At 40.9% G+C, this 27051-nt stretch overlaps 1 protein-coding gene across 3 annotated transcripts in view; it reads left to right on the top strand.

Annotated features, from left to right (window-relative positions):
• Positions 1-27051, top strand: part of col2a1b (collagen, type II, alpha 1b) — a 60145-nt gene that overhangs the window by 20576 nt on the left and 12518 nt on the right. For all 3 annotated transcript variants that reach the window (XM_027016574.2, XM_027016573.2, XM_027016575.2), the window contains 25 exons: positions 1484-1528; positions 1687-1740; positions 2947-3045; positions 3161-3205; positions 3745-3843; positions 5940-5993; positions 8910-9017; positions 9413-9466; positions 11688-11786; positions 11887-11940; positions 13627-13725; positions 13880-13933; positions 14506-14559; positions 16316-16369; positions 17350-17403; positions 17574-17618; positions 18363-18461; positions 18631-18738; positions 21847-21900; positions 22850-22903; positions 23038-23091; positions 23758-23811; positions 24875-24982; positions 25836-25889; positions 25972-26025. In XM_027016574.2, the coding sequence (XP_026872375.2) occupies positions 1484-1528; positions 1687-1740; positions 2947-3045; positions 3161-3205; positions 3745-3843; positions 5940-5993; positions 8910-9017; positions 9413-9466; positions 11688-11786; positions 11887-11940; positions 13627-13725; positions 13880-13933; positions 14506-14559; positions 16316-16369; positions 17350-17403; positions 17574-17618; positions 18363-18461; positions 18631-18738; positions 21847-21900; positions 22850-22903; positions 23038-23091; positions 23758-23811; positions 24875-24982; positions 25836-25889; positions 25972-26025 (1710 nt within the window). The remainder of the gene's footprint in view (positions 1-1483; positions 1529-1686; positions 1741-2946; positions 3046-3160; positions 3206-3744; positions 3844-5939; positions 5994-8909; positions 9018-9412; positions 9467-11687; positions 11787-11886; positions 11941-13626; positions 13726-13879; positions 13934-14505; positions 14560-16315; positions 16370-17349; positions 17404-17573; positions 17619-18362; positions 18462-18630; positions 18739-21846; positions 21901-22849; positions 22904-23037; positions 23092-23757; positions 23812-24874; positions 24983-25835; positions 25890-25971; positions 26026-27051) is intronic.

Consider the following 27051-nt stretch of genomic DNA (forward strand, 5'->3'; position numbering starts at 1 on the left):
TACACCAACCAACCGGCACTAGCAGACACAGGGCATAAATACACCAACCAACCGGCACTAGCAGACACAGGGCATAAATACACCAACCAACCGGCACTAGCAGACACAGGGCATAAATACACCAACCAACCGGCACTAGCAGACACAGGGCATAAATACACCAACCAACCGGCACTAACAGACACAGGGCATAAATACACCAACCAACCGGCACTAGCAGACACAGGGCATAAATACACCAACCAACCGGCACTAGCAGACACAGGGCATAAATACACCAACCAACCGGCACTAGCAGACACAGGGCATAAACACACCAACCAACCGGCACTACAAGACTCTGGTTGACTCTGCATGAAGGCAAGGAGGCAGCACACCGGGGCATCACACTGAGTTCAGTTTACTAATGGATTTGCTGAACAAAAAAGCAACAAATAAACACTCAAACTGGGTTTTCAACTAGCTTTCACTTCTTAGCAGAGCAGTGCGTTCGTTTCCCAGTAGCTTTCTGCCACAGGGCTCAGTGGGTGTTGAGACGCTCTGGCTCTGGCTCACTACTATCTGAAAGAATGCCATTGAAGTAGGCTGCCTTTAACCACACACAGGGGCAACTCATTTTAATTACCTGCTGGTTCACCTGTGCAATTCTCCACCCCGCTGGTTCACCTGTACTATCTCGCCACCCTGCAAATTGTGCTCAGATACACCCCGACTACCATTTAATAATCATATTACCTTAAATACATCGAAATTTTATTTATACATAAATACTGGAAATGCTTTAATCAATGCAAGTGTTTGTGTGTGCACTATCCTTTAAATTTAAACCCTGAGAAAATAAACTCTAAAAAGCAACAGTATGTAACATGTCTGACTTTATATGAAAATGACACATAACACACAAGACATTCCTAGTCATGACTTTAATGACATCTTTTGATAAATACATTGTAGTTTAGAACTTTAGAAGTGATTACTGTACTGGCTCCATTGTAGCTCCAGGTTACAGGTAATTGAATTCAACTATGTGAATTAACTAGGGTATATGAATGAACTATAGTATATTAATGAACTAGAGTACATAAATGGTCATGCTGTAATTGCAGAAACCAATCCAGGATACAGTTCTTTTATATTTGTTTTAGGAGGAACATTAAACAGAAAAGACTGCTCTTTCCATCCTTACCTACAGATGCACTAAAGATGCACCACTCAGCTAGTCTTTGTGTAATCTGATCGGAATGAAGGAAAGTTTTGCAAGTGCAAAGGTGTTGTGTAGTAGTATGTTTAAATGATGGACTTCACATATATTTTAGGACTAGGAAGTCCCAAGTTACTAAATGAAAATTTGCCTTATTTTGGGGCCTGGCAAAGTGTAGTGGAAGAGTCTGAGTATGTCCCTGAGAGGCATGGGTCCTCACTGTGGGGACTGTGGAGTGCTTTTCTGTTTATTTTATTTATCTATGATGTTCTGTTTGTTCAGGGAGCTCGTGGAAACGATGGCTTACCTGGACCTTCTGGTCCTCCTGTGAGTATTTTATTTGGAATTTAAATTCAGTCCAATGTTTAATATATATTCAGTATCTTTATTTCTACTAGGTATTAATAATTTTGGCTTCAGACTGAAGATGTTTTAAATGAGAGGATGCGCATGTGTCCTTTTCATGCTGCTTTTTGGCTGTATAGGGTCCTGTTGGACCTGCTGGATCTACAGGATTCCCCGGTTCCCCAGGTGCTAAGGTAGGTCTCCTCTTCTGTTCTCTCAGCTCTCTAACAATTGGGTACTGAATAAAAAAATGTTTTTAGCAGCAATAGGAAATGTTTACTTTACATTGCTCTGGTTAGTAATGGATTATGTGAGAGTACTGTATGTCTATGTGCTGAGTCACTATTCAGCCAGGAACAATAATTGCAGATCCAGATGGAGAAACTTGAGAACATGGTTCTGCTACCATGTACAGGCACTGACACAGAGGGATCCCCTGGTCCCCCATACAAGCACTGATACAGAGGGATCCCCTGGTCCCCCATACAGGCACTGATACAGAGGGATCCCCTGGTCCCTCATACTGGCACTGACACAGCGGGATCCCCTGGTCCCCCATACAGGCACTGATACAGAGGGATCCCCTGGTCCCCCATACAGGCACTGATACAGAGGGATCCCCTGGTCCCCCATACAAGCACTGATACAGAGGGATCCCCTGGTCCCCCATACAGGCACTGATACAGAGGGATCCCCTGGTCCCTCATACTGGCACTGATACAGAGGGATCCCCTGGTGCCTCATACAAGCACTGATACAGAGGGATCCCCTGGTCCCCCATACAAGCACTGATACAGAGGGATCCCCTGGTCCCCCATACAGGCACTGATACAGAGGGATCCCCTGGTCCCTCATACTGGCACTGACACAGAGGGATCCCCTGGTCCCCCATACAGGCACTGATACAGAGGGATCCCCTGGTCCCTCATACAGGCACTGATACAGAGGGATCCCCTGGTCCCTCATACTGGCACTGATACAGAGGGATCCCCTGGTCCCTCATACTGGCACTGACACAGAGGGATCCCCTGGTCCCTCATACAGGCACTGACACAGAGGGATCCCCTGGTCATTAATTAATTAAATGGACCACATAATCTACATTCCACTCCATCTATGCATTAAGGTTAGGTGAACTCTCTGCATTAGAGTTAGGGTTAGGGTTGGGTTAACTATGCATCAGGGTTAGGTTAACTTTCTGCATTAGGGTTAACCCTATGCATTAGGGATAGGGTTAAACCTATGCAATAGGCGCAACTAGTTTACTTTTTATTTTTATAATGTATTTTTATAATTACTTAGAGAAAATGTGAGTATGGAAAGAATTATAGTGTACAAATATGAAATGATCAGAAGGTAAGAGTCAAGATATCTGATCCTCTTTTGTTTTCTCTCCGAAGGGTGAAGCTGGACCCACTGGTGCTCGGGGGCCTGAGGGTGCGCAGGGACCCCGTGGAGAGTCAGGAACACCTGGATCTCCTGGACCTTCTGGAATTTCTGTGAGTGCCTATGAAGAAAACTAATGAAAAATGTCACTCAGCCGAGTCGCAGCAGTGCTGAACAGATTTGTTATAAATATCAGAGTGTTTAAAAATCTTTTACACATATCTTTAGGGTAACTCCGGTACAGATGGAATGCCTGGAGCCAAAGGATCAGCTGTGAGTAAATATTCCTTCATTTAAAAAATAAATAAATAAATACATTTATCTGGGAGCTTTGTGTTTTATTCCAGATGATACAGTATAACCTGTATTCACAGCAAGAAGGGTCATCACAACCAACCAGCTATCACAATATTCAATTACATAGTAAAGTCTTCCAGGAAGCTCATGGGGTCTGATACAGAGGCTAACTGCAATTCTGTGCAGATAGTGAACGTCTTAAAAAATATGAAGAATAAGCAGTATGTTTGCAGAGAGATTATAGAGAACTGGAGAAAATTCTCAGGACTCATTCAAATGTCTTCGTTTCTGTTTTATGTTGCTTGGATGAACTGGTTTGTGCATTTACCAAATCTTCATCCAACTGAGTATGCAAGATAAGATTAAATCAGAGTAGCCTCACCAGTGTAATCAACTGATACCATGTTAATCTGATACTGTTCAGAGGGTAAATAGAGCAGATCAAAATTAGGAAGGTGTCCCTTATCTAACATCATATTCTGTGTGTTGGTGTAATCCACTGGCTCCTCCCACAGGGAGCCCCTGGTATAGCTGGAGCTCCTGGATTTCCAGGTCCCCGTGGGCCTCCTGGACCTCAAGGAGCAACTGGACCCCTCGGACCAAAAGGGCAGTCTGTGAGTGATCTTTAAATATGCCTGGTAGTTTCGAATTACACAATCAAAAAGTGTAGAATTACATGTACCATCTGTGTTTCTGACAGTGTTTTTAGTATTATATCAAATGATATAAAACTCTTCTAGTTAAATGGTTATCTAGATTACTTTTTGGAGGTTTCAGAATCAAGTACACTAAATCATGTCTGGTGGCCAAGAAAATGTGTTACAATATATTGTTCTTGTCTTGCCAGTCAGGGAGGTTAAAAAAATGCCCTGTTCCAATTATTCAACGGCTAAAAACACTTATAATATTGGAAATTATTAATTTTTAGATATAACTTGTAATCCTAGGTATACCAAAGTGATGAAAGTGTAACAAGAGTAAACTGTTGGTGCTGATATGAAAGGCTGATACAGGTTCAACCATGGATCCATCTAAAATATCACAAAATGCTGTATTGTCTGCGTTAGTCCCAGTTAGCGGTTAGACTGAAGCTCTTGATCCTGACCTTGATGAAGTTCTAAATATGGTAGCTCAGTGGTTGAGAGGGTTCCCAGTTCAGAAGGTTGCCAGTTCAAGCCCCACAACTGCCAAGCTGTCACTGTTGGGCCCTTTATCCTCAGTTGCTCAGGTTGTGTTCAGTCAGAATTGTAAGTTGCTTTGGATAAAATTGTCAGCTAAATGCTGTAAATTTGGCAATGGGGAAGTGCCAGACTAGACTGATCAGGTCAGTTAATGTGCAGTCCCATCTCCAGTCTCCTGGTGGTAATGCACTAGCTGATACTGAAGGCTCTTCAACCAGGAATTATATATAAGCTTCCCATGACATATATATATAGTGGTTTGTTCTCTCTCTCTATATATATATATAGTGATTTGTTTTATATATATATATTTTTATATATATATATATATATATATATATATATATATATATATATATATATATATATATATATATATATATATATATATATATAGTGGTTTGTTCAGTGTAGGGACTGAACTCTTTACTGCCCCTGTGGTTTGTTCAGTATACAGACTGAACTCTTTATTACCCCCCTGTAGTTCGTTCAGTATACGGATTGAACTCTTTACTGCCCCCCTGTGGTTAGTTCAGTATAGTTACTAAACTCTTTACTGCCCCCCTGTGGTTTGTTCAGTATACAGACTGAACTCTTTACTGCCCCCCTTTGGTTTGTTTAGTGTGGGGACAGAACTCTTTTCTGCCCCCCTGTGGTTAGTTCAGTATAGTTACTGAACTCTTTACTGCCCCCCTGTGGTTTTTTCAGTGCGGGGACTAAACTCTTTACTGCCCCCCTTTGGTTTGTTCAGTGTGGGAACAGAGCTCTTTACTGCCCCCTTGTGGTTTGTTCAGTGTGGGGACAGAACTCTTTACTGCCCCCCTGTGGTTTGTTCAGTGTGGGGACAGAGCTCTTTACTGCCCCCCTGTGGTTAGTTCAGTATAGTTACTGAACTCTTTACTGCCCCCCTGTGGTTAGTTCAGTGTGGGGACAGAACTCTTTACTGCCCCCCAGTGGTTTGTTCAGTGTGGGGATAGAACTCTTTACTGCCCCCTGTGGTTTGTTCAGTGCGGGGACTAAACTCTTTACTGCCCCCCTGTGGTTAGTTCAGTGTGGGGACAGAACTCTTTACTGCCCCCCTGTGGTTAGTTCAGTGTGGGGACAGAACTCTTTACTGCCCCCCCTGTGGTTAGTTCAGTGTGGGGACAGAACTCTTTACTGCCCCCCCTGTGGTTAGTTCAGTATAGTTACTGAACTCTTTACTGCCCTCCTGTGGTTTGTTCAGTGCAGGGACTAAACTCTTTACTGTCCTCCTGTGGTTAGTTCAGTGTGGGGACAGAACTCTTTACTGCCCCCCTGTGGTTAGTTCAGTATAGTTACTGAACTCTTCACTGTCCTCCTGTGGTTTGCTTAGATACTGAGTCCTAAAAGTGACAAAAGTGATCATTTTAACTAGGCAGTTTGAGCATTGGTCACTTGAACTGTTCATCAATAAACCTCACCAAACTATATGAATATATGTTAACCCAAACCCTATATAAATATATGTTAACAGTAAGCTGTGTTCTTTTATGTGTGTTTTTTTCTAGGGTGATCCTGGTGTCCCAGGGTTCAAGGGTGACGCTGGCCCCAAAGGAGAGATAGTACGTTTTAACACAGCACCAAACTGTGCCAATAGATACTATGAAAGTGCTGAATCATCTCAACATCTAATTTTTCCACACACAGATATGGTTGGCTTGTGGTGATGGTGGTGGAGTTATTTATGCACATTACATTTTTATTGAGATTAAGCTGAAGTGCAATTTAGATCTACCCACGTAATTCCTATTTGAGATCATTTTGTGCACTGTTTGTTTTAACAGTGAATATGTTCATTGACTTAGAATTATTTTCATTATTTACTTAGAGACAATGTGGTCTGGTCTTCAACATAATGGACAAATATAAGCTATTTACATAGTGCCAATACTTAACATTGTTTAAACTTCCAGAGTGCAGGCTTGAAAACATTTATGATTGTTGTCTGTTATAGAGCTTATATGTATTTTGCACTTCTAGGTATCAGCATTCATCCCTGTATTCTACAGTATTCTAGTTCATTGGAATCTTGGACTCTAACCTACTGTACTGTACTAGGATGTATTCTATGAGTAAATAACAAAGCACTTTTGTAAGTCGCTCTGGATAAGAGCATCTGCTAAATGCCATAAATGTTATGGCTAATAACATTTCTAAACCCTAATTTAAAGCTGAAAAACATTAGATAAATATTAGATACTCAATTTTGACGATTGGTGCACTTGTTTACTAAGGAATCATGATATATCATGCATTAATGGATTTTTCATAAGTATGAACAGAATGCATCACAGAATCACAGTAGCTATCTGTGTCAGTTTAAATGATCATCTTTACCCAGCCATTAATCATTCCTCAGGCTATTAAACTTACATTAGGAAATTCTTTAAAATATACAGTAAAAAGTATTACAGAAAACAAAATTAAGGTAAGTCAGACGTTCAAGTAAGGAGCTAGTTAGCTAGCTACCTACACAGCAAAGCCAAGTACTGAAGATGGTAAAAGCAGCATACATATTAACTGTAATGTTACAAAACATAGAACAAATGCAACATTAAAACAGATGTGTAGAAATTAAGTACTCACTTCTCTGCAATGATGCACACCTCTGGAAAATTGGACTGCATACCAGTTTATTTGGTGAGAAAGTTCTTTTGTTAACCTGTGCGAGCCTAAGGTCTAGTCCTCTCACAGCATAATCACTGGTCGAGGGCACCACAATCCCTCTCTGACACCATACACCACTGACTCATGTTGTCACTCTGATGTCGCTGCCTCACTGACACCATACACCACTGACTCATGTTGTCACTCTGATGTCGCTGCCTCACTGACACCATACACCACTGACTCATGTTGTCACTCTGATGTCGCTGCCTCACTGACACCATACACCACTGACTCATGTTGTCACTCTGATGTCGCTGCCTCACTGACACCATACACCACTGACTCATGTTGTCACTCTGATGTCGGTGCCTCTCTGACACCATACACCACTGACTCATGTTGTCACTCTGATGTCGGTGCCTCACTGACACCATACACCACTGACTCATGTTGTCACTCTGATGTCGGTGCTTCACTGACACCATACACCACTGACTCATGTTGTCACTCTGATGTCGGTGCCTCACTGACACCATACACCACTGACTCATGTTGTCACTCTGATGTCGGTGCCTCACTGACACCATACACCATTGACTCATGTTGTCACTCTGATGTCGGTGCCTCACTGACACCATGTTGTCACTCTGATGTCGGTGCCTCACTGACACCATACACCACTGACTCATGTTGTCACTCTGATGTCAGTGCCTCACTGACACCATGTTGTCACTCTGATGTCGGTGCCTCACTGACACCATACACCACTGACTCATGTTGTCACTCTGATGTCAGTGCCTCACTGACACCATACACCACTGACTCATGTTGTCACTCTGATGTCCGTGCCTCACTGACACCATACACCACTGACTCATGTTGTCACTCTGATGTCCGTGCCTCACTGACACCATACACCACTGACTCATGTTGTCACTCTGATGTCAGTGCCTCACTGACACCATACACCATAATTTTCAAAGAGTTTTCAAAAATCACTTCTGTCATGAACTGTGGATTAAACAAACTCTTTTTTTTTTTTCAAAATACCTATGGATCCTTTGAGTTACGATTTTGTTAGAATTGAAAAATAAAATTAGCTTTAAAAAAATGTAACTAAATCTAAAGTTCACTGCTTTGACGTCAGAAGACTGTATAAGTAACATCACTGATTTATGGATATCAAACTCTCCTGTTGTTTTTCACTTGTACTCGTTCAGTTTGTCATGCCAACGTATATTTATCTCACAGTTGTCACTTAGCTGTTGTTAGATAGGGCTATTTTGAAGGCAATATAAGATATGATGCAGTAATAAAGCTATGATCCAGTAATATATGCTATACCTGATCTTCTTATCCTCCCTGACAACATAACATAGTCCTTTCCTTTCTGTTCATAGCTTGCTTTGACAAGCTGCAGTCAGTCTACACTACCCAACATGATTGAACGTGGTTTTCACCCCTTTTAACAGCCCTCTGGTCATCCAGATGTCTCTGGGAGCCTTCAATGTACACTATTGTGACTTAGCTGAAGATCAGACCAACATTTTGTGCTTAATGCTGGAATCCAAAGCATTTACAAAATTTTTCCTTGCAACTGTATTTTTCTTTTTCTAAAAGGCCTTTAAACCTTACTTAAAACAATGTTAGAGGCAAATGCCTTAATGCACAAATTAAATTATGAGATTTTTAAACTGTAAAGCATTAAGTCTACTTCACAGACCAAACATTTTAGTTTGAAGAACATAAAAATAAAATAATACAAATTCCAGACACATTAATAGTTCTAAGCATTTTCACTGCATAATGATTTTCATTATATCATTATAATGACTTTTCTTTTATCAACCTTGTTTATGTTGTGTTAGGGCCGTGCTGGTCCTCAAGGAGTACTAGGCCCTGCTGGAGAGGAGGGTAAGAGAGGGCCCAGAGGAGAACCTGGAGCTTCTGGACCACCTGGGCCCCCTGGAGAGAGAGTAAATTACAGTATTAAATACACACAATTGCACATACAGTAGATTTACTTTTGGTTTTTAATAAAGATAGTCCTCTTTAACCCATTAATTAAAACCATCCAGGGTTTTTTTTTTCCATTGTAAACACAAATTACAGATGAATTTGCAAATTCACCACTCCTGACACCACTATCGTGTTCACTGGACTAGCTCTACTAGAGTTCTATACCCAGTGTATATGTTAGGTCAACTCTGTTAGGGGTCTTTCATGGGCAGATTGGTTTTGACCCAGGGGTGGATGCTAGTTAGATCAAAGGGAATTCTACCTATGTTCCATTGCTGCTGACTGTAAATAACAGTCTTATGATCTTAATGTATTGTAATAGTTAATGTGTTTCTTTCTTCTTTTTCTGTAGGGAACTCCTGGTAATCGTGGTTTCCCAGGACAGGATGGTTTAGCAGGTCCCAAGGTGAGTCTTACCACTATCACCTATGCTTAGGGTTTAAAACCTTCAAAAATTAAAAATGTAATTAATTTTATGTAGTTAATCAAATTACATGCATTTGATTAGTCTGAGCATTGATTTGCAGACTATTTTGCATTTATGAAACTTTTAAAATTTTGAATTGTTCATAGTGAATTTAGTGAATTAAAATTCAGTTTTAGATAAGTGTACACTTCCTCTGATGGATGCTGTGTTTAAACACATCTTAGAGGAGGTGTTCATTTGGACTGATATAAAGGGACTGTGATGGCAGCTCATTATCTGATACTTGCATTGGCAGGAAGATCTGATGTTGATGGTGATAAGGATTACTGTTCTCACCATAAATCTTGTTAAAGTGCTCTTAGTCTGACAACATTGATTTATTGATTTCACTGATTTACACATTAGTATTACATCATGTCAACAATGTATGAAAGTTCAGTCACATCTTAATTTCATGTTAATTTAATTACTGTTAAGCATGTTGATAAATAAGAAAAATATAAAGTATAAAAATATTTAATCTCATAAGGGTGAAGATTTTACTTTAATAATCTTCTTGTTCAAATAGCTGGAACCTGGATCATAGAACAGGTTATGTTAATTTAGTAATCTGGTTTAGTTTAGTAATCTGTCTCGTAGAACAGGTTATGTTAATTTAGTAATCTGGTTTAGTTTAGTAATATGGCTCATAGAACATGTTATGTTAGTTTAGTAATCTGGTTTAGTTTAGTAATTTGGTTCGTAGAACAGGTTATGTTAGTTTAGTAATCTGGTTTAGTTTAGTAATCTGGTTTAGTTTAGTAATATGGCTCGTAGAACAGGTTATGTTTAGTAATCTGGTTTAGTTTAGTAATCTGGCTCATAGAACAGGTTATGTTAGTTTAGTAATCTGGTTTAGTTTAGTAATATGGTTTAGTTTAGTAATCTGGCTCATAGAACAGGTTATGTTTGTTTAGTAATCTGGTTTAGTTTAGTAATCTGGCTCGTAGAACAGGTTATATTAGTTTAGTAATCTGGTTTAGTTTAGTAATCTGGCTCGTAGAACAGGTTATGTTAGTTTAGAAATCTGGTTTAGTTTAGTAATCTGGCTCGTAGAACAGGTCATATTAGTTGAGCCATCTGGTTTAGTCTAGTAATCTGGCTCATAGAACAGGTCATATTAGTTGAGCAATCTGGTTTAATTTAGTAATCTGGCTCATAGAACAGGTTATGTTAGTTTAGTATTCTGGTTTAGTTTAGTAATGTGGCTCATAGAACACATTATGATAGTTTACTACTCTGGTTTAGTTTAGTAATATGGCTCATAGAACATGTTATGTTAGTTTAGTAATCTGGTTTAGTTTAGTAATTTGGTTCGTAGAACAGGTTATGTTAGTTTAGTAATCTGGTTTAGTTTAGTAATCTGGTTTAGTTTAGTAATATGGCTCGTAGAACAGGTTATGTTTAGTAATCTGGTTTAGTTTAGTAATCTGGCTCATAGAACAGGTTATGTTAGTTTAGTAATCTGGTTTAGTTTAGTAATATGGTTTAGTTTAGTAATCTGGCTCATAGAACAGGTTATGTTTGTTTAGTAATCTGGTTTAGTTTAGTAATCTGGCTCGTAGAACAGGTTATATTAGTTTAGTAATCTGGTTTAGTTTAGTAATCTGGCTCGTAGAACAGGTTATGTTAGTTTAGAAATCTGGTTTAGTTTAGTAATCTGGCTCGTAGAACAGGTCATATTAGTTGAGCAATCTGGTTTAGTCTAGTAATCTGGCTCATAGAACAGGTCATATTAGTTGAGCAATCTGGTTTAATTTAGTAATCTGGCTCATAGAACAGGTTATGTTAGTTTAGTATTCTGGTTTAGTTTAGTAATGTGGCTCATAGAACACATTATGATAGTTTACTACTCTGGTTTAGTTTAGTAATCTGGCTCGTAGAACAGGTTATGTTAGTTTAGTAACCTGGTTTATTTAAGTAATCTGGTTTGTAGAACACGCTGTCTGAATTACTCTACAGCATATAAACATTGGTTCTCCCATTTTCAATTTTAAGGTTACAGATGGTGTTCTCAGATTGGTGTTCAAGTACTGATTTTGCATCAATTTGAAATAGATAAATCAACAAATTAACATTTGTTGGCAAAAAAGATGAAACACCTAAGACATAAGTGGTAATTCTAACATAGAACACAAATTAAACCTGTTATCCATCCCAGGGTGCCCCTGGTGAGCGTGGCCTTGCTGGAGTATCTGGGCCTAAAGGTGCCAGTGGTGATCCTGGACGCCCTGGTGAACCTGGTCTTCCTGGTGCTAGAGTAAGTCACTGAGTAAAAGTACTGTTACTCTCAGTTTTAACATACCTTTACCTGGAGAGTGTCATTATGCTAGTTAACGCTAGTTCCTCTTTCTCTTTAGGGCCTGACTGGCCGTCCAGGTGATGCTGGTCCTCAGGGTAAAGTTGGTCCATCTGTGAGTATAATCCTACCCCTAACCCTACCGCTACCCATACCCCTACCCCTAACACTACCTCTACCCATACCCCTATCTCTACCCCACCCTACCTCTACCCCAAACCCTACCGCTACCCCACCTCTACCCCTAAACCCTAAACGCTACCCACACTTCTACCCATACCCCTAACCCTACCGCTACCCATACCCCTACCCCTAACACTACCTCTACCCATACCCCTATCTCTACCCCTACCCTACCTCTACCCCAAACCCTACCGCTACCCCACCTCTACCCCTAAACCCTAAACGCTACCTATACTGCTACCCATACCCCTACCTCTACCCATACCGCTCTACCCATACCCCTACCTCTACCCCTAAACCCTACCGCTACCCATACCCCTACATATACCTCCAACCATAGCCCTACCCATACCCCTATCTCTACCCCTAACCCTACCGCTACCCATACCCCTAACCCTACCCCTACCTCTAACCCTAACCCTACCTCTACCCATACCCCTAACCATACCCCTACCTCTACCCCTAACCCTACCGCTACCCATACCTCTACCCCTAACCCTACCTCTACCTCTACCCCTAACCCTACTGCTACCCATATGCCTATCTCTACCCCTACCCATACCTATACACATACCCCTACCCCTAACCCTACCTCTACCCATACCCCTAACCATACCTCTACCTCTACACATACCCCTACCCCTAACCCTACCTCTACCCATACCCCTAACCATACCTCTACCTCTACCCATACCCCTACCACTACCCATTGCTCTACCCCTAACCCTACCTCTACCTCTACCCCTAACCCTACCTCTACCCATACCCCTAACCATACCACTACATCTACCCCTACCTCTACCCCAACCCTACCCCTACCTCTACCCCTAACCCTACCTCTACCCATACCCCTAACCATATCCCTACCTCTACCCCTAACGCTACCTCCACCCATACCTCTCTACCCATACCCCTATCTCTATCCCTACCTCTACCCCTAACCCTAGTCCTTTTGTGTATAATGTTTATAGCTTTTGGCTGCATTTAAAATATTGCGATGTTAAGACACAGATTCTATATAGTCTATACAGTTGGCAGAAAGCTGATTTCAAAAGCATCCTCCATTGCTTGGATCATTATTGGTCAAAAATATATGTAACGTCCTACATGCATGTATACAAATGACGCAATCTGAACCTGTTCTGATAAACAATAATGGCAGACTGTAACAGCATTTTACATTTAGCTGACGCTTTTATCCAAAGTGACTTACAATTATGACTGAATACAACTCAAGCAGTTGAGGGTTAAGGGTCTTGCTCAGGGACCCAGCAGTGGCAAGGAACCTTCTGATGGCTAGGCAAGTACCTTAACCACTGAGCTACCACTGCCTTAGTATGTTTCACATTAGGTGTGGAAGCACTGGCTATCAAAGCCCCGTGTTAACTTTTATTTATACTTGAGAAAAGACCTTATGAGTATTATGACTCAGCCCTGCGAGAGAGTGCATTGAATCTGCCCTAACACTTTTGATTTTTAACCTGTTTGTAGACTTTTAACCTGATTATATATATTTTTAATCTGTTATTTGGAGGCAAAATATATTCATTGGCATCTTAAAAGGATTTATGTTGGGACACATGATTGCTGAGATGGCATCAACCTCCTTCCCCTGCAGGGAGCTCCTGGTGAGGACGGTCGTCCTGGACCCTCGGGGCCCCAGGGTGCTCGGGGTCAGCCTGGAGTTATGGGGTTCCCTGGACCCAAGGGTGCCACTGTAAGTTATCATATGCAATATGGTTCCTAAAAGAAATGGCATTCTGTTCCATGTGGGTTAGCAATTCATTAATTAATGTATTTACTAAAGAGGATTATAGTGAGACGTGTGGTTATATAAATGCAGTGATGTGGATCTACTCTGCACTCTGCAGGGTGATGGGGGGAAGCCAGGGGACAAAGGACTTCCTGGTGCTCCTGGACTACGGGTAGGTTATCGTTTGTTATTCCTGTAAAAGTGTCTCATCTTATACATGGAGGAATTAAATGTGTATACTATGTGAATAACTCCTTCAGCAAACGTTCATTTGAAATCCGTTTACAATGACAACGTCTAAGAAGTCTTATGGCATTTGCTATGTTAGATTGCACTGATTACTGCAGTCGAACTTGCAAATTATGAGACAAATCGTCGCCGTTGTCAAACTCCCCCTTCCTTTCATTTTGTAAGTTCATGTAAGAGGTGTATTGTCAATATTTTAATTTAGTCTATAAGCAAGTTCTTCAAATCAAATTACGATCAGGGCAAAATGTTTTGAGTGCTAATATTAGGGAGTACTCTGACCATACAGTCACCAGATATTATTTAACCGCACTCACACCCCTCAGGTGAAACCAACAACAGCCCTGAAATTTTCTATCATTTTTCCACTAAAGTTATGGGGTTTTATATTTGTCCACTAGTGAAGCTAATTAATGTTTTTTTTAAAGCTCTAATGAGCTTTTCTTTCCCTCCCTCATCTCTCTCTCTCTCTCTCTCTCTCTCACACACACACTCCAGGGCCTGCCTGGTAAAGATGGTGAAACAGGTGCAGGTGGGCCCCCAGGTCCTGCTGTAAGTATATCTGCTTTGAATGTTGTTACCAAGCTGCTCAATCTTATGAAGGTTCAGGTTTGAAGTCCTGTACCTGCACCCTTCAACTATTAAGGAATATTTGAGTATTCTAGAAACACTGTTGCAGTGTTGAATATTGAATCACACCTACCTGTAGGTCCAAAAGCTTCCAGATTTTCTCTTTTTAGCACAGTTTCCATCTCAAGCCCAATCTAAATTTGTTAGCAAGTAACAGAGCTGAGCAATGGATCACCACTCACCAAACATGAGTGACTGTGTATTACAAGCATCCTCCACAGTATCCCAGCTACAATCATTCAAACTTGGTAAAACATTGATTTATATTCCTGAAAAGAGACCGTTGTGATGTGATAACCTTTATTCTTGTGAGACTACAGATGTTTATAGTAGAGTATGACCACTTGCTCAAGGTTTGAATGAGGACAAGATTTGACAGAGATTGGCACACACAGCTAAGGTGGAAATGTGCCATTTCCACATGGTAAATTCCTGCACAAGAAACTGGGGAATGTAGTTCTCTATATATGGTGTTACATATTAAATTTTATTTACTATAACACCACTTAAAGAGACCTTTCAGAACGGAGGCAAGGAACACACGTGTGCATAAGCAGAGCTAAAGAAGAAACTTGACAAAAACCTCCAGAACAATATGAAGGAGGTGTGGAGAGAACTGGGCCCTTGCACTGCCTATATAAACAGACTGGAAACTCAGTGGTTGACAGGAATAGCTAATGAGGCGATTTTTCTAAGATTTACAGTATTTGGCAGGTACCTTTGCCCAGAATAACTGACAGTAGTGCTTTATAATCTCTCTCAAACACATATCCTTATGTCAGCATTTTTATGTGCTTAATGATTCTGGGAAGAGGTGAGTGTTCGATCTTCGTTCGAAGACAGCCAGTGTATCAGCTGTAAAGACAGCCAGGGGATGTTAATTCCACCACCTTCATGTCAAACTGTACTAGAGGCTCAGTGGCACTGTGGTGTAGAACAGGCTTTGACTTATAAACATCAGTCCAGTCAGTATTGTGATGTCTAGGGGGACATTTAAATCATTATATACCACCACAAATCTTTTTTAAAACCCATAATGTTTGTAACCCAACTGAGGACCTATGTGGTCTCCACCTCTACCCCCTTCCTGACTGGTTCTAATTAAAACTCTACACAGGCAGAGCTGCAGCTCCTGACTGAATCCCCCAGAAGGTTCTGAACCAGTGATCAGTAGAGTTGTACATTGTCTCTTCTCCTCTAAAAAAGCCAAAATGTTCTCCTCCCCACTTTGGAGGATAAAAACAAGGCACCCAGGATACAGACCATTTATTCTCAATTCCCACATCATGAAGACGTTTGAGAAGGTGGTCCTCAAGCAACTCTGATTCTGGGTTACAAAACATATGGACCCCCTGTAATGTACTTTACCAGCCACACTTAACTAGTCCTCCATCTACATGATTCTCTGAATGAGGAATAAATTCAGTTCAAGCATCTTTGAGTCCAGGGTTTGTCCAGCTAACTCAGGGGCCTGCTCTGGTCTAAGTCCATTACACAGGAGGTGACACACCTGAATGAGGATCATGAGAAGGGCATCACATGACTGACTGGACCTTGGAGCATCTTTAGCAACCATCTTATTATGCCACCAGCTCATTTCGAAAGTGCCACTGCGCCCAAGATTAGACTGGTTTACGGAATACGGCGCCTCACTGACAGTGTGTTTACTTCTGTACAGGGACCTGCTGGAGAGAGAGGAGAACAAGGGCAGCCTGGGCCACCTGGTTTCCAGGTAAATGTTTGTGCTAAATATGAAATGTTAGTAATGTAACCGCTGTAACGGTGAAATGTTAGTAATGTAACCGCTGTAACGGTGAAATGTTAGTAATGTAACCGCTATAACGGTGAAATGTTAGTAATGTAACCGCTGTAGCGGTGAAATGTTAGTAATGTAACCGCTGTAACAGTGAAATGTTAGTAATGTAACCGCTATAACGGTGAAATGTTAGTAATGTAACCGCTGTAGCGGTGAAATGTTAGTAATGTAACCGCTGTAGTGGTGAAATGTTAGTAATGTAACCGCTGTAACGGTGAAATGTTAGTAATGTAACTGCTGTAGCGGTGAAATGTTAGTAATGTAACCGCTATAGCAGTGAAATGCTAGTAATGTCAGTCAAACATCAAACCCATTATCAAATATATGTGGAATTGAGGTGTATGTCAAAGTAAATAAGGACTAGAAACCTAAACCTAAACTTAGACAACAAAGAGTATATCTACCTGAAAATTTACAAATATATTAATTGCATAACAATACATTTCATAATGGCAACAAGCCTAACATATGATTTTGTGTTATGTTTATCCACCTCTTATACATATATAAAATATATTGTATATGATGGTACATTGCAGCTTCATAGCTTTTAGTTGGTAAAAATAATTTGTAAGCTAAATAAATGAATTAATTATTAATATCCAGGCTGATGTAGAGCACTGCAGATTACTCCAAAATAATAATAGAAAATTGTAGTCTATATTTTTAAGATTTTGCCAGAGCAAATAAAGTGTGGTTTAAAATGTGTGGTAACAAGTAAACCTTTAAACAGTGTAGAAATTGTGTTAAAATAATAAGCAAATCAACAAATCACCTTCCTTAATTACTTTGTTCTGCATTAAAAATGTAAAAGTATGTAAAATGTAAAAGACATTTTCAAAGTATATATGTAGATTAGTAATGAGAAGGTGTCTGATGTCTGTCATGTGTTGTAGGGTCTGCCTGGCCCTCCAGGGCCGCCTGGCGAGGGAGGGAAACCTGGAGATCAGGTGAGTGTCTGCCACAGACATTATCTGTCTGCTAGGGTTGCGCCATTATTGTACTGGCCATTATTCATGGTATTTGATGAATAAGTAATGATTTATTTGACACACATAAACTTAAACACATAAACAGACATAAACACATAAATGTAATAATGCATCTCCTCTTTGCGCAGGGAGTCCCAGGAGAAGCTGGTCTTGCAGGAATCACTGGACCCAGAGTGAGAACCTTTCCTTTTTAAAATATTTGAGATCATTTCCACCTGTTGCCATAAGATTAACCATATTTGCAAAGTTACTGCTTCTGCCATGCAGTAAAATACATCTGTATGCGAAATTTCAGATGTGTGTGAGTGTGACCATGTGTAGCACTATAACAGCTCTCAGACTCCTGCTGTTGTTAGAATTATAACATTTCTACACTGTGCTATAATTTTCATAATACTATATAGACCATGTGTTTTAGGTATGGTACATTTTTATAATCAGTCATAATATTCAAAAATACTGCAAGGTAAGACCATTTAGAACTACTAGTACTCAATAATTAGGAGATTTAGATTTTGTCAGATGCTGCTTGATTTATTTTTTATTCTCAGGAACTTGATAAATTTGTGTAATTAAATATACACAAGGAAAATAATAATTGTCTTAGAACAAAGCCTTCTGGGACAAAGAACTTATGCACAGATAAATCAATGTGTACAAACTGGTACCATCCAATCAGGTAATACCCGAGCCAGGAGATCAATATCTTAATTCCATTTTTAGTCTATCTAAAAGAATACTCCAATCTGTTGAGTTGAAATACCCTGCTGGGGCTTATCCGAGAAGACAGGAATAGAGCATGTAATACTGTAGCTACTGCAAACTCTGTATTAGATAAGGCATGAAATGTACGTATACAGTGTATGTGTGCAAATTCCAGCTTAGCTACTGACCTCCCCCTGTGACTGTCCTCACAGGGAGAGCGTGGTTTCCCAGGAGAACGAGGAGGCGCAGGACCCCAGGGTCTACAGGGACCACGTGGTCTTCCTGGAACTCCAGGAACTGATGGACCCAAGGTGAACAAGAGTACCCTGTCTTAAACACCACATTTTCAGATTTGAGGCTTTTGTGTGGACGTCCCAGGTTAGGTCAGATATTCATTTGAAACTGCCCATCATGTTATCAGATATGAACAGACAGATGTACCGATTGAAATGTGTGGTGTGAATCTCTGCTCATGTCCAGGGAGCTGTTGGTCCTGCTGGAACCCCTGGTGCTCAAGGGCCCCCTGGTCTGCAAGGCATGCCCGGCGAGAGAGGACCTTCCGGTGTTCCAGGACCAAAGGGTGACAGAGTAAGTGAAAGCAACAAGAAAAAAATATGTGTTGCCTATGTCTATGGAGCAAATTCAAGACAGACTCAGTAGCTAAATATATTTCCTGCTGTATCAACACCATTCAAATATTAATATATTACTCCTTTAGATAGCACCAAAAACCCTTATATTTTACATTGATAGTTATTTCTACCTGTCCTGGACAGACTATCAGTGTATTATGTCCTGTCTTCCTGTGTGCTTGTGGTCTGTGTGTTGGTTTTCGTTCATGTTTGAGGACAGTTTGTAGAACTTAAAACTTAATCTAGTTAAACTCACCTTCATGAGCTCTGCAAAACATTTCACAGGGTGCTTTCATAAACCATTTATTGAAAAATAGCAGCAGCATTAATATGTAATAGTATGACATGATACAATAGAAGGTGTAAAAAAGCAAATCGAGTCAGTACACAGCAGGTATCAGAGCAATAAATTCAGTTAATAATGCACTTTTCTTAAACCGAAAGTGCTACAAAATCAACAATAGCAACAAATAAATGATATCAAAACATCAATCCAAAGTAGGAGCATCTAACAGGGTAAGGTAGAGCCTTCCTCAAGGGAGCTAGGTCAGGTAGTAATATTTCAGCTCTTTATAGCTTCTTAAATGACTTCAGGTTTCCAAAAGTTCAGTGATGCCTCAGGAATGTCTCCTGGAACTTGCTATAAATGGACATTTGTGTTTTTTTGGTGTGGGGGTATTTCTAATGGATTTTGGCATTCAGAGAAATTTGGCGAAAGGTAGTGGGAATAAAATGTTGCATTGCAAGTGTTCTCAGGTGTTGAAGGAAAACTCACACACTCACATTATCGGAATATCTGCTGGCAGCTCCCACTCCCACACTGTTGTCCTATCCTTATCCAAATATACACTTCTCGAAGGCCCTCTTAACCTCCCAAGTTTCTCTTTACAAATAAGGCCTTCCCAAACTTAAATGGATCTCTAAAGAAGTATTTTCTTCTTCTTTTCTTGAAGGCTTCTGCTCTCAACACCATCCAGCCTATGCTTCAGCTTTTCCTGCAGTGTTAATATACTTTCCTCCTCACCTCCACTTTCTAAGCGACATTAACCCCTGAATCAGCCCCCCCCAGCTCCTGAATCAGTGGTCATCACCTCAGCTCCTGAATCAGTCGTCAACACCTCAGCTCCTGAATCAGCCCCCCCCCCTCAGCTCCTGAATCAGTCATCATCACCTCAGCTCCTGAATCAGCTCCCCCAGCTCCTAAATCATTCATCATCACCTCAGCTCCTGAATCAGCCCCCCCCTCAGCTCCTGAATCAGTCATCATCACCTCAGCTCCTGAATCAGCTCCCCCAGCTCCTAAATCATTCATCATCACCTCAGCTCCTGAATCAGTCATCATCACCTCAGCTCCTGAATCAGCTCCCCCCCCAGGTCCTAAATCAGTCATCATCACCTCAGCTCCTGAATCAGCCCCCCCCCCCAGCTTCTAAATCAGTCGTCATCACCTCAGCTCCTGAATCAGCCCCTCCTCAGCCATCTAAACTTTACTCTCTGCCCAATGCCCATCAATTTTATCCTCCCCTGTTAAAAAAAAAACACAGGTTTGGCCCCTAAACCCATCCACAATTTTTCAACCAAACACCTAAGACAGATGGAACACAACCGAACAGCAACCTGTCCTCAACATATCTGAAGCAGTGTGGGACCACTAGGAAGACAAATAGCTGTCAAAGTGAAGAAACATTTGGGACAATAGACGACTCTGAGCAAATAAATACTCACCAGCCTCGATAAATACTGTTAGATATACTTTTCTTGGTTGGTCTTTTGTACTACAATCCATCCATAGTGTACAGAACATAACTGACACTTTGACAATCAGATGCAAGATCAAACTGCATGTGAATGACATGAGCAAGTACTGAATTTCAAAACACCACACCACAGTGGATAAAGCACTAAGAAATAAAGTGCTAGCTGAAAACAGTAGTGATAAATAACATTACTGTGACGGGACAGTACGGGTGGAGGCTCCAGTTGTAGAACTCTTGCTGGGGGGAACCAGAGGGCAAGGGAAGATAGATATGTATGTTTTGGTGAAACAGAGACCAAAATGAAACAAAGTGTAACAGTTTCCCCAAGCGGAATTTGAACCAGCAAAGTATGGTAGATACCAAAATGTATGTGCTCAAACTGAGGGTTAGTTTTCCCAAAAGCAATAAATAACTGAGCAATAATAACACAAATAGTCCTACTCCTTTGAGAGAATGCTTTCTTCTGAACCATTTTCTCTTTCTTTTGAGCTGGTTTCTCTCCTTTCACTCTCCTGAATACCATACCAGTCACCCCTCTACAAAGACGGGACACTAAGTTGCTCTTCATTTGGGTTTAAATACAGAGCCCAGCAGGTGCGCACAATCAGCATTGATTAGCCCAAAAGGATCCTGGGAAGTGGCGTACCCAGGGCTGAGAGTTCCTGCTCTGCAAGTGTTCTTAGGCCCCCTGCTGGTTACCTGCAGCACAAGCTGGGCCCTTAAAATTACATATACTGCATCCAAAAACACTCTGAGCCCCAATGAGGTGTGTTTTGGATATAGTAAAATAATCTAAAAGTAACTAACTCTATGATGACTCAGTGAAAAGTCACCAGAATCATCCTCCAATGACATCTCACAGTGAACCTCAAAGGGTAGAGTATGAAAATTGTGCTCTAATGTGTGGTTATCAACAAATAAATGTGTTTACATTGAGTGCTTTACCACAGCCGATTGCTTCTCTTCCAGTCAAAATGAATGAAGATGTGACTCAGTGCTTCATGTGTTTCAGTCATTCAGTGCACACTTCTGAGTTCTGAAAAGAATGACCTGCTGCTCTGTAGAAATATTTCTATTTCCATACAGTTTTGAAATGTCACAATAACATGATTGTGTTTTTTTTCACCGTTTCTTTCATCGAATATTAATTTGGTATTCAGCACTTGTATTCATCTAAATTGTCACTATTTGGTATCAGAAACAAAAGGAATGTTCATTTGATGCCAAGTAAATAGAAGACCAGGAGAGTAACTGGGTGCGGTTTGAGTGTCTGGTCTGGTGATGATCTTCCCTGCACTCTTCCACAGGGAGACAACGGTGACAAGGGACCTGAAGGAGCTGCCGGCAAAGACGGAGCACGGGTGAGTACCGGGCCCACAGAACCGCAAGTACCGGGCCCACAGAACCGCGAGTACCGGGGCCACAGAACCGCGAGTACCAGGCCCATAGAACCGTGAGTACTGGGCCCACACGACCGTGAGTACCGGGCCCACACGACCGTGAGTACCAGGCCCACAGAACCGTGAGTACCGGGCCCACACGACCGTGAGTACCAGGCCCACACGACCACGAGTATGGGGGCCCACACGACCGTGAGTACCAGGCCCACAGAACTGCAAGTTCCGGGCCCACAGAACCGTAAGTACCGGGCCCACACAACCGTGAGTGCCAGGCCCATGGAACCTTGAGTACCAGGGCCACACGACCGTGACTACCAGGCCCACAGAACCGTGAGTACCAGGCCCACACAACCGTGAGTACCAGGCCCACAGAACCGTGAGTACGAGGCCCACACAATCGTGAGTACCAGGGCCACACGACCGTGAGTACAAGGCCCACAGAACCGTGAGTACCAGGCCCACAGAACCGTGAGTACCAGGCCCACACAATCGTGAGTACCAAGCCCACACAACTTTCACAGCGTCAGTTCCTTCACATACTCGACACTCAGCACCAAGCTTACTGCACTGATAACAAAACATGAGTGAATACAATGTGCATCTGTTGGATTAAAAATGATTTAAAATCAACATGTTTAAGAGTATTATTAATATAATAGATGGTGAACACTCTCACTCTAGATGAATTGGGTGAAGTCCTCTGTGGGTTTTTAGAAAAGACAGGCGTGTCTGTTTAGTTCTTCCATTTAAATAGTCTAATCTGTAAGTCAGTTTCTCCAACCATAATATAAATCATTAAGTTGGCATTATATGGCATTGATATGCATGTAAATCCTTTACCAGTGTTAGTATTAGCAGTCTGTAGGATGCTGACCCTAACCCTAATCCTAACAACATGCACATCTTTCAGGGTTTGACTGGCCCAATTGGACCTCCTGGCCCTGCTGGTCCCAATGGTGAGAAGGTAACAAACTATTCTCTACTTATATTTGTATAATAAGTAATTTCACAGAAATCTCTTTTATCATTTTCTGTGCCACTCATGATAGATGTGCAATATCGTGTTCTGTTTGAAGACCATGCTGTCTCCTTTTACAGGGAGAGTCCGGACCCGCGGGACCCTCTGGACCTGCTGGTGCTCGTGGTGCCCCTGTAAGTATTTTTAGCTTTCTCACGCATTTGCACAGTTGAATATAAAAATTAATAGTTTTAAAGGTCAGAATTAATTAACAGAAATAAATAGAACAAAAAGTGACCCATGCTACCCTGATATTTAAAAGTTACCCACACACAACGCTCAGATTTAAAGGGATTTTGCGACTATCTGGTCACCTGAAAGTCACTAAGGGAGATCTGCTGATATTCTTCATGGAAACGTTGTCCGAGATGCCATGCGGTAGGTTAGCCTACAGTACCAGAGACCAGAGAGGACCGCAGTAAAGTGTCCTTTTCTCCAAAACACCAGTTTGGTTTTGATGTTAAAGAGAAATATTCTTCATGCGTCCTTACCCACGTCAGTTGTAACAAACCAAGACTTCTTCTGTAAATTACAGCCATTCGTAATAAATCTACAACAATAAAATTAAAATCTAAATCCTGCAGATCGTGGTGTATCCTTACACTGAACTGACTCCATGTCTTAATAAAATAATGACAGAGAGATTTTAGGTGCCAAAACTTAAAATAAATTTCAAGCACCTGAACAAAAACAATAATGCCAGTTTGTGAAACTCACTAATGATTTCGATATATTTCTATATAATAATAATTATAATTTTTATTTTGTAATTTGTTATTTGTGTTTGTTTCACGTCACAGGGTGACCGGGGTGAGACGGGTCCACCTGGTGCCGCCGGGTTCGCTGGGCCTCCTGTGAGTGCAGCTGCTCTAGTCCTCTTGTTTTAGACAGACCTTTAGCATGGCTCTGCTGTAATTGGTCAGGCCTGTAGCATAGCTCTGCTGTAATTGGTCAGGCCTTTAGCATGGCTCTGCTGTAATTGGTCAGGCCTGTAGCATGGCTCTGCTGTAATTGGTCAGGCCTTTAGCATGGCTCTGCTGTAATTGGTCAGGCCTTTAGCATGGCTCTACTAAAGGCCTGACCAATTAAAGATTATAGTCCAATAATACAAATAGACACTAAACAGAAGCAAATGAAGAAATTCATGCAATTAAAATGTTTGAAATTTGGAAATACTGTGACTCTAAATTGAATATTTCATGTAGTTTCGTTGTAAATGAATGAATAGGAGATTGGGAATTGGTATCAGGTGCACCGGTCTAGATCTGAACTGCCCTTTGCTTGGAGAATACAGATTTAGATACATTAATGTTGTTTTGGGGCCCAGCTCCTGGAATCTATAACATAATTGTCAGAAATATGTTGGAAAGAGAGCAGTTTTAGAGAGAAGAAGAAATTACCAGTTTCTTCCAGACCATGGAAGCTTGTCACTAGATTTAAGTGGTGTAGTGCGTGATTTAATGAGTTTGTGGTTTCCCAGGTTAACCTAATTAGATTAGATTAGATTAGATTAGATTAGCCTAATTTTTAAGATTGAAGGAAAAGGCATTACAATACAAGTGCAATAAGGGGTGAGTGCTGGCTAAGATTTAGATCAAGTTAAAGTGAAATAAAATATTCTGATAGAGTTGATGCCTAAGTAAGGGATGGGATCTTCTCTGAGTAAATTCTGACAAAGAAAGCCATGGTTAGGGTTAGGCTATTACCCTCATTATATAGTAATATTTTAGCCATTTCTATGCCCTATTTAAATAATTATTCTAAATATAATTAACAGAATGGTATACAGTGTTATTTGCTACTTATTAAGCAGATATGAATATGTCATTATTATCAGCATTAGTGTACTTTTATAATGCTCTATCTTCACAGTAAGCTTTGATGTTGTCGTTCATAGTTGGATTTCTTTCTCCTTAGGGTGCCGATGGTCAGCCTGGTGTCAAGGGGGAGCAGGGGGAGGGTGGGCAGAAAGGAGATGCAGGAGCCCCTGGACCACAAGGGCCCTCTGGAGCTCCAGGACCTCAGGTAATATGTGATAGCATGTGATCTAAGCAGAACACTACTAACATTTTACTGTCTGGTTTACCCAATAGATTGATGTTAATAAAAACAACAATATGTAATCTTGCTTTTGTTATAATTTATTTTTGCCATATCTTTATTTAGGACATGGTTTAAACAATTATCATCTTTACTTGAAAAGCTTTGTGAACCTTTAGGAAAACCGATTGTTGCAGTATGTGCCAGAGGATGCCATCTTGACGCATCAAAAGAAATTTAAGGGATGTAGTTTAAAGGTGGTTGAACCTAGGATTAGAAGATCTTGCAAAGGAATTTTCAAAGACTTGGGCCTCCATCAGTTCAGGCTAGTAAAATAGTTACTACAGTACTCTGCACAGCAGTGGGCAGAGTGCACCTGCATACCATGCAGTCACAAGGCACCCATCTTGATAACACCTGTTTACATGAGTCCACCATATGAAAACTAAATACAAATTATATTCAGTATTTTGCCAGCACTGCAAAACTGGACTAAGCACATGCATACAGGCAAAGAGCCACATGAATTCTGTTCACATTCATGCTGCATAGTCATGAATCAGGTACATATCTGAACTAAGACCACATATGACAGTGATTCAAATCTGTTTTGTATGTCCACACAGCCCTGAAAAAATCTGATTTGTGTAACAAGGCAAAAAGTCAGATTTCAGTCAGTACAGCCTGGTGATGCGAATGTAGCCTTAACTACCCTGTTGGGAGCTTTTGGCAACAATGACCCATTGTCTATTAGTTCTTGCTATGCAGTAAGTCTGTTGTTCATTATTAAATGTCCTAATTTTATCATATTATCACAATCATCTTTAACACATTTTAGGGACCAACTGGTGTTTATGGACCTAAAGGTGCTCGTGGTGCTCAAGGACCTCCTGTGAGTAAGAGCATCTTTACGGAAAATTCCTGAAAATTGAAAAGTGTTCTGACTGACTTGTACTCTGCTTTTACCCAACCAGGGAGCTACTGGATTCCCAGGAGCTGCTGGCAGAGTTGGGCCACCAGGTCCCAATGTGAGTCTAATGTCCCACTGTAATACCATGTCCTCCTTAATACCATGTCCACTATAATACCATGTCCACTGTAATACCATGTCCTCTTTAATACCATGTCCACTGTAATATCATGTCCTCTTTAATACCATGTCCACTGTAATACCATGTCCACTGTAATACCATGTCCTCTTTAATACCATGTCCACTGTAATATCATGTCCTCTTTAATACCATGTCCACTGTAATACCATGTCCACTGTAATACAATGTGCTCTTTAATACCATGTCCACTGTAATACCATGTCCACTGTAATACCATGTCCTCTTTAATACCATGTCCACTATAATACCATGTCCACTGTAATACCATGTCCTCTTTAATACCATGTCCACTATAATACCATGTCCACTGTAATACCATGTCCACTGTAATACCATGTTCTCTGGGAGCTGCACACTCAGCTAAAGGATGACTATGGCATACATTCATTTAAATGTTTACAATAACAATTCCAACATATGAAGTCCTTAAGACTAATATGTAAATGTTTTTGCTCACATATACCAGACATATGTTACATACGTTACATACAGAGTTGCAGTGAGACGTGCTGACATGCACACTTACAGATGCTACGTCTTCATCGCCTTTGTGCGCAAATTGCAAGCGATAAAGTGAACATTTGTGAAAAGGCATTTGCATCAAACTGCTTTTATTAATAATAATTTCCCAACTAAACAGCACAATTATCAATATTCAAAGGATATTCAAAGATAATTGAGGAATAGACCAGCTCTCATAAAGGAATAGACCAGTTCTCATAAAGGAATAGACCAGCCCTCATAGAGGAATAGACCAGCTCTCATAGGGAAATAAGACAGCTTTCATAGGGGAATACACCAGGTCTCATAGGGAAATGGACCAGCTCTCATAGGGCAATAGACCAGCTCTCATAGAGGAATAGACCAGCTCTCATAGAGGAATAGAGCAGGTCTCATAGAGGAATAGACCAGCCCTCATAGGGGAATAGACCAGGTCTCATA

This window comes from Electrophorus electricus, chromosome 20 (assembly GCF_013358815.1).
Source record: "Electrophorus electricus isolate fEleEle1 chromosome 20, fEleEle1.pri, whole genome shotgun sequence".
Lineage (NCBI taxonomy): Eukaryota > Metazoa > Chordata > Actinopteri > Gymnotiformes > Gymnotidae > Electrophorus > Electrophorus electricus.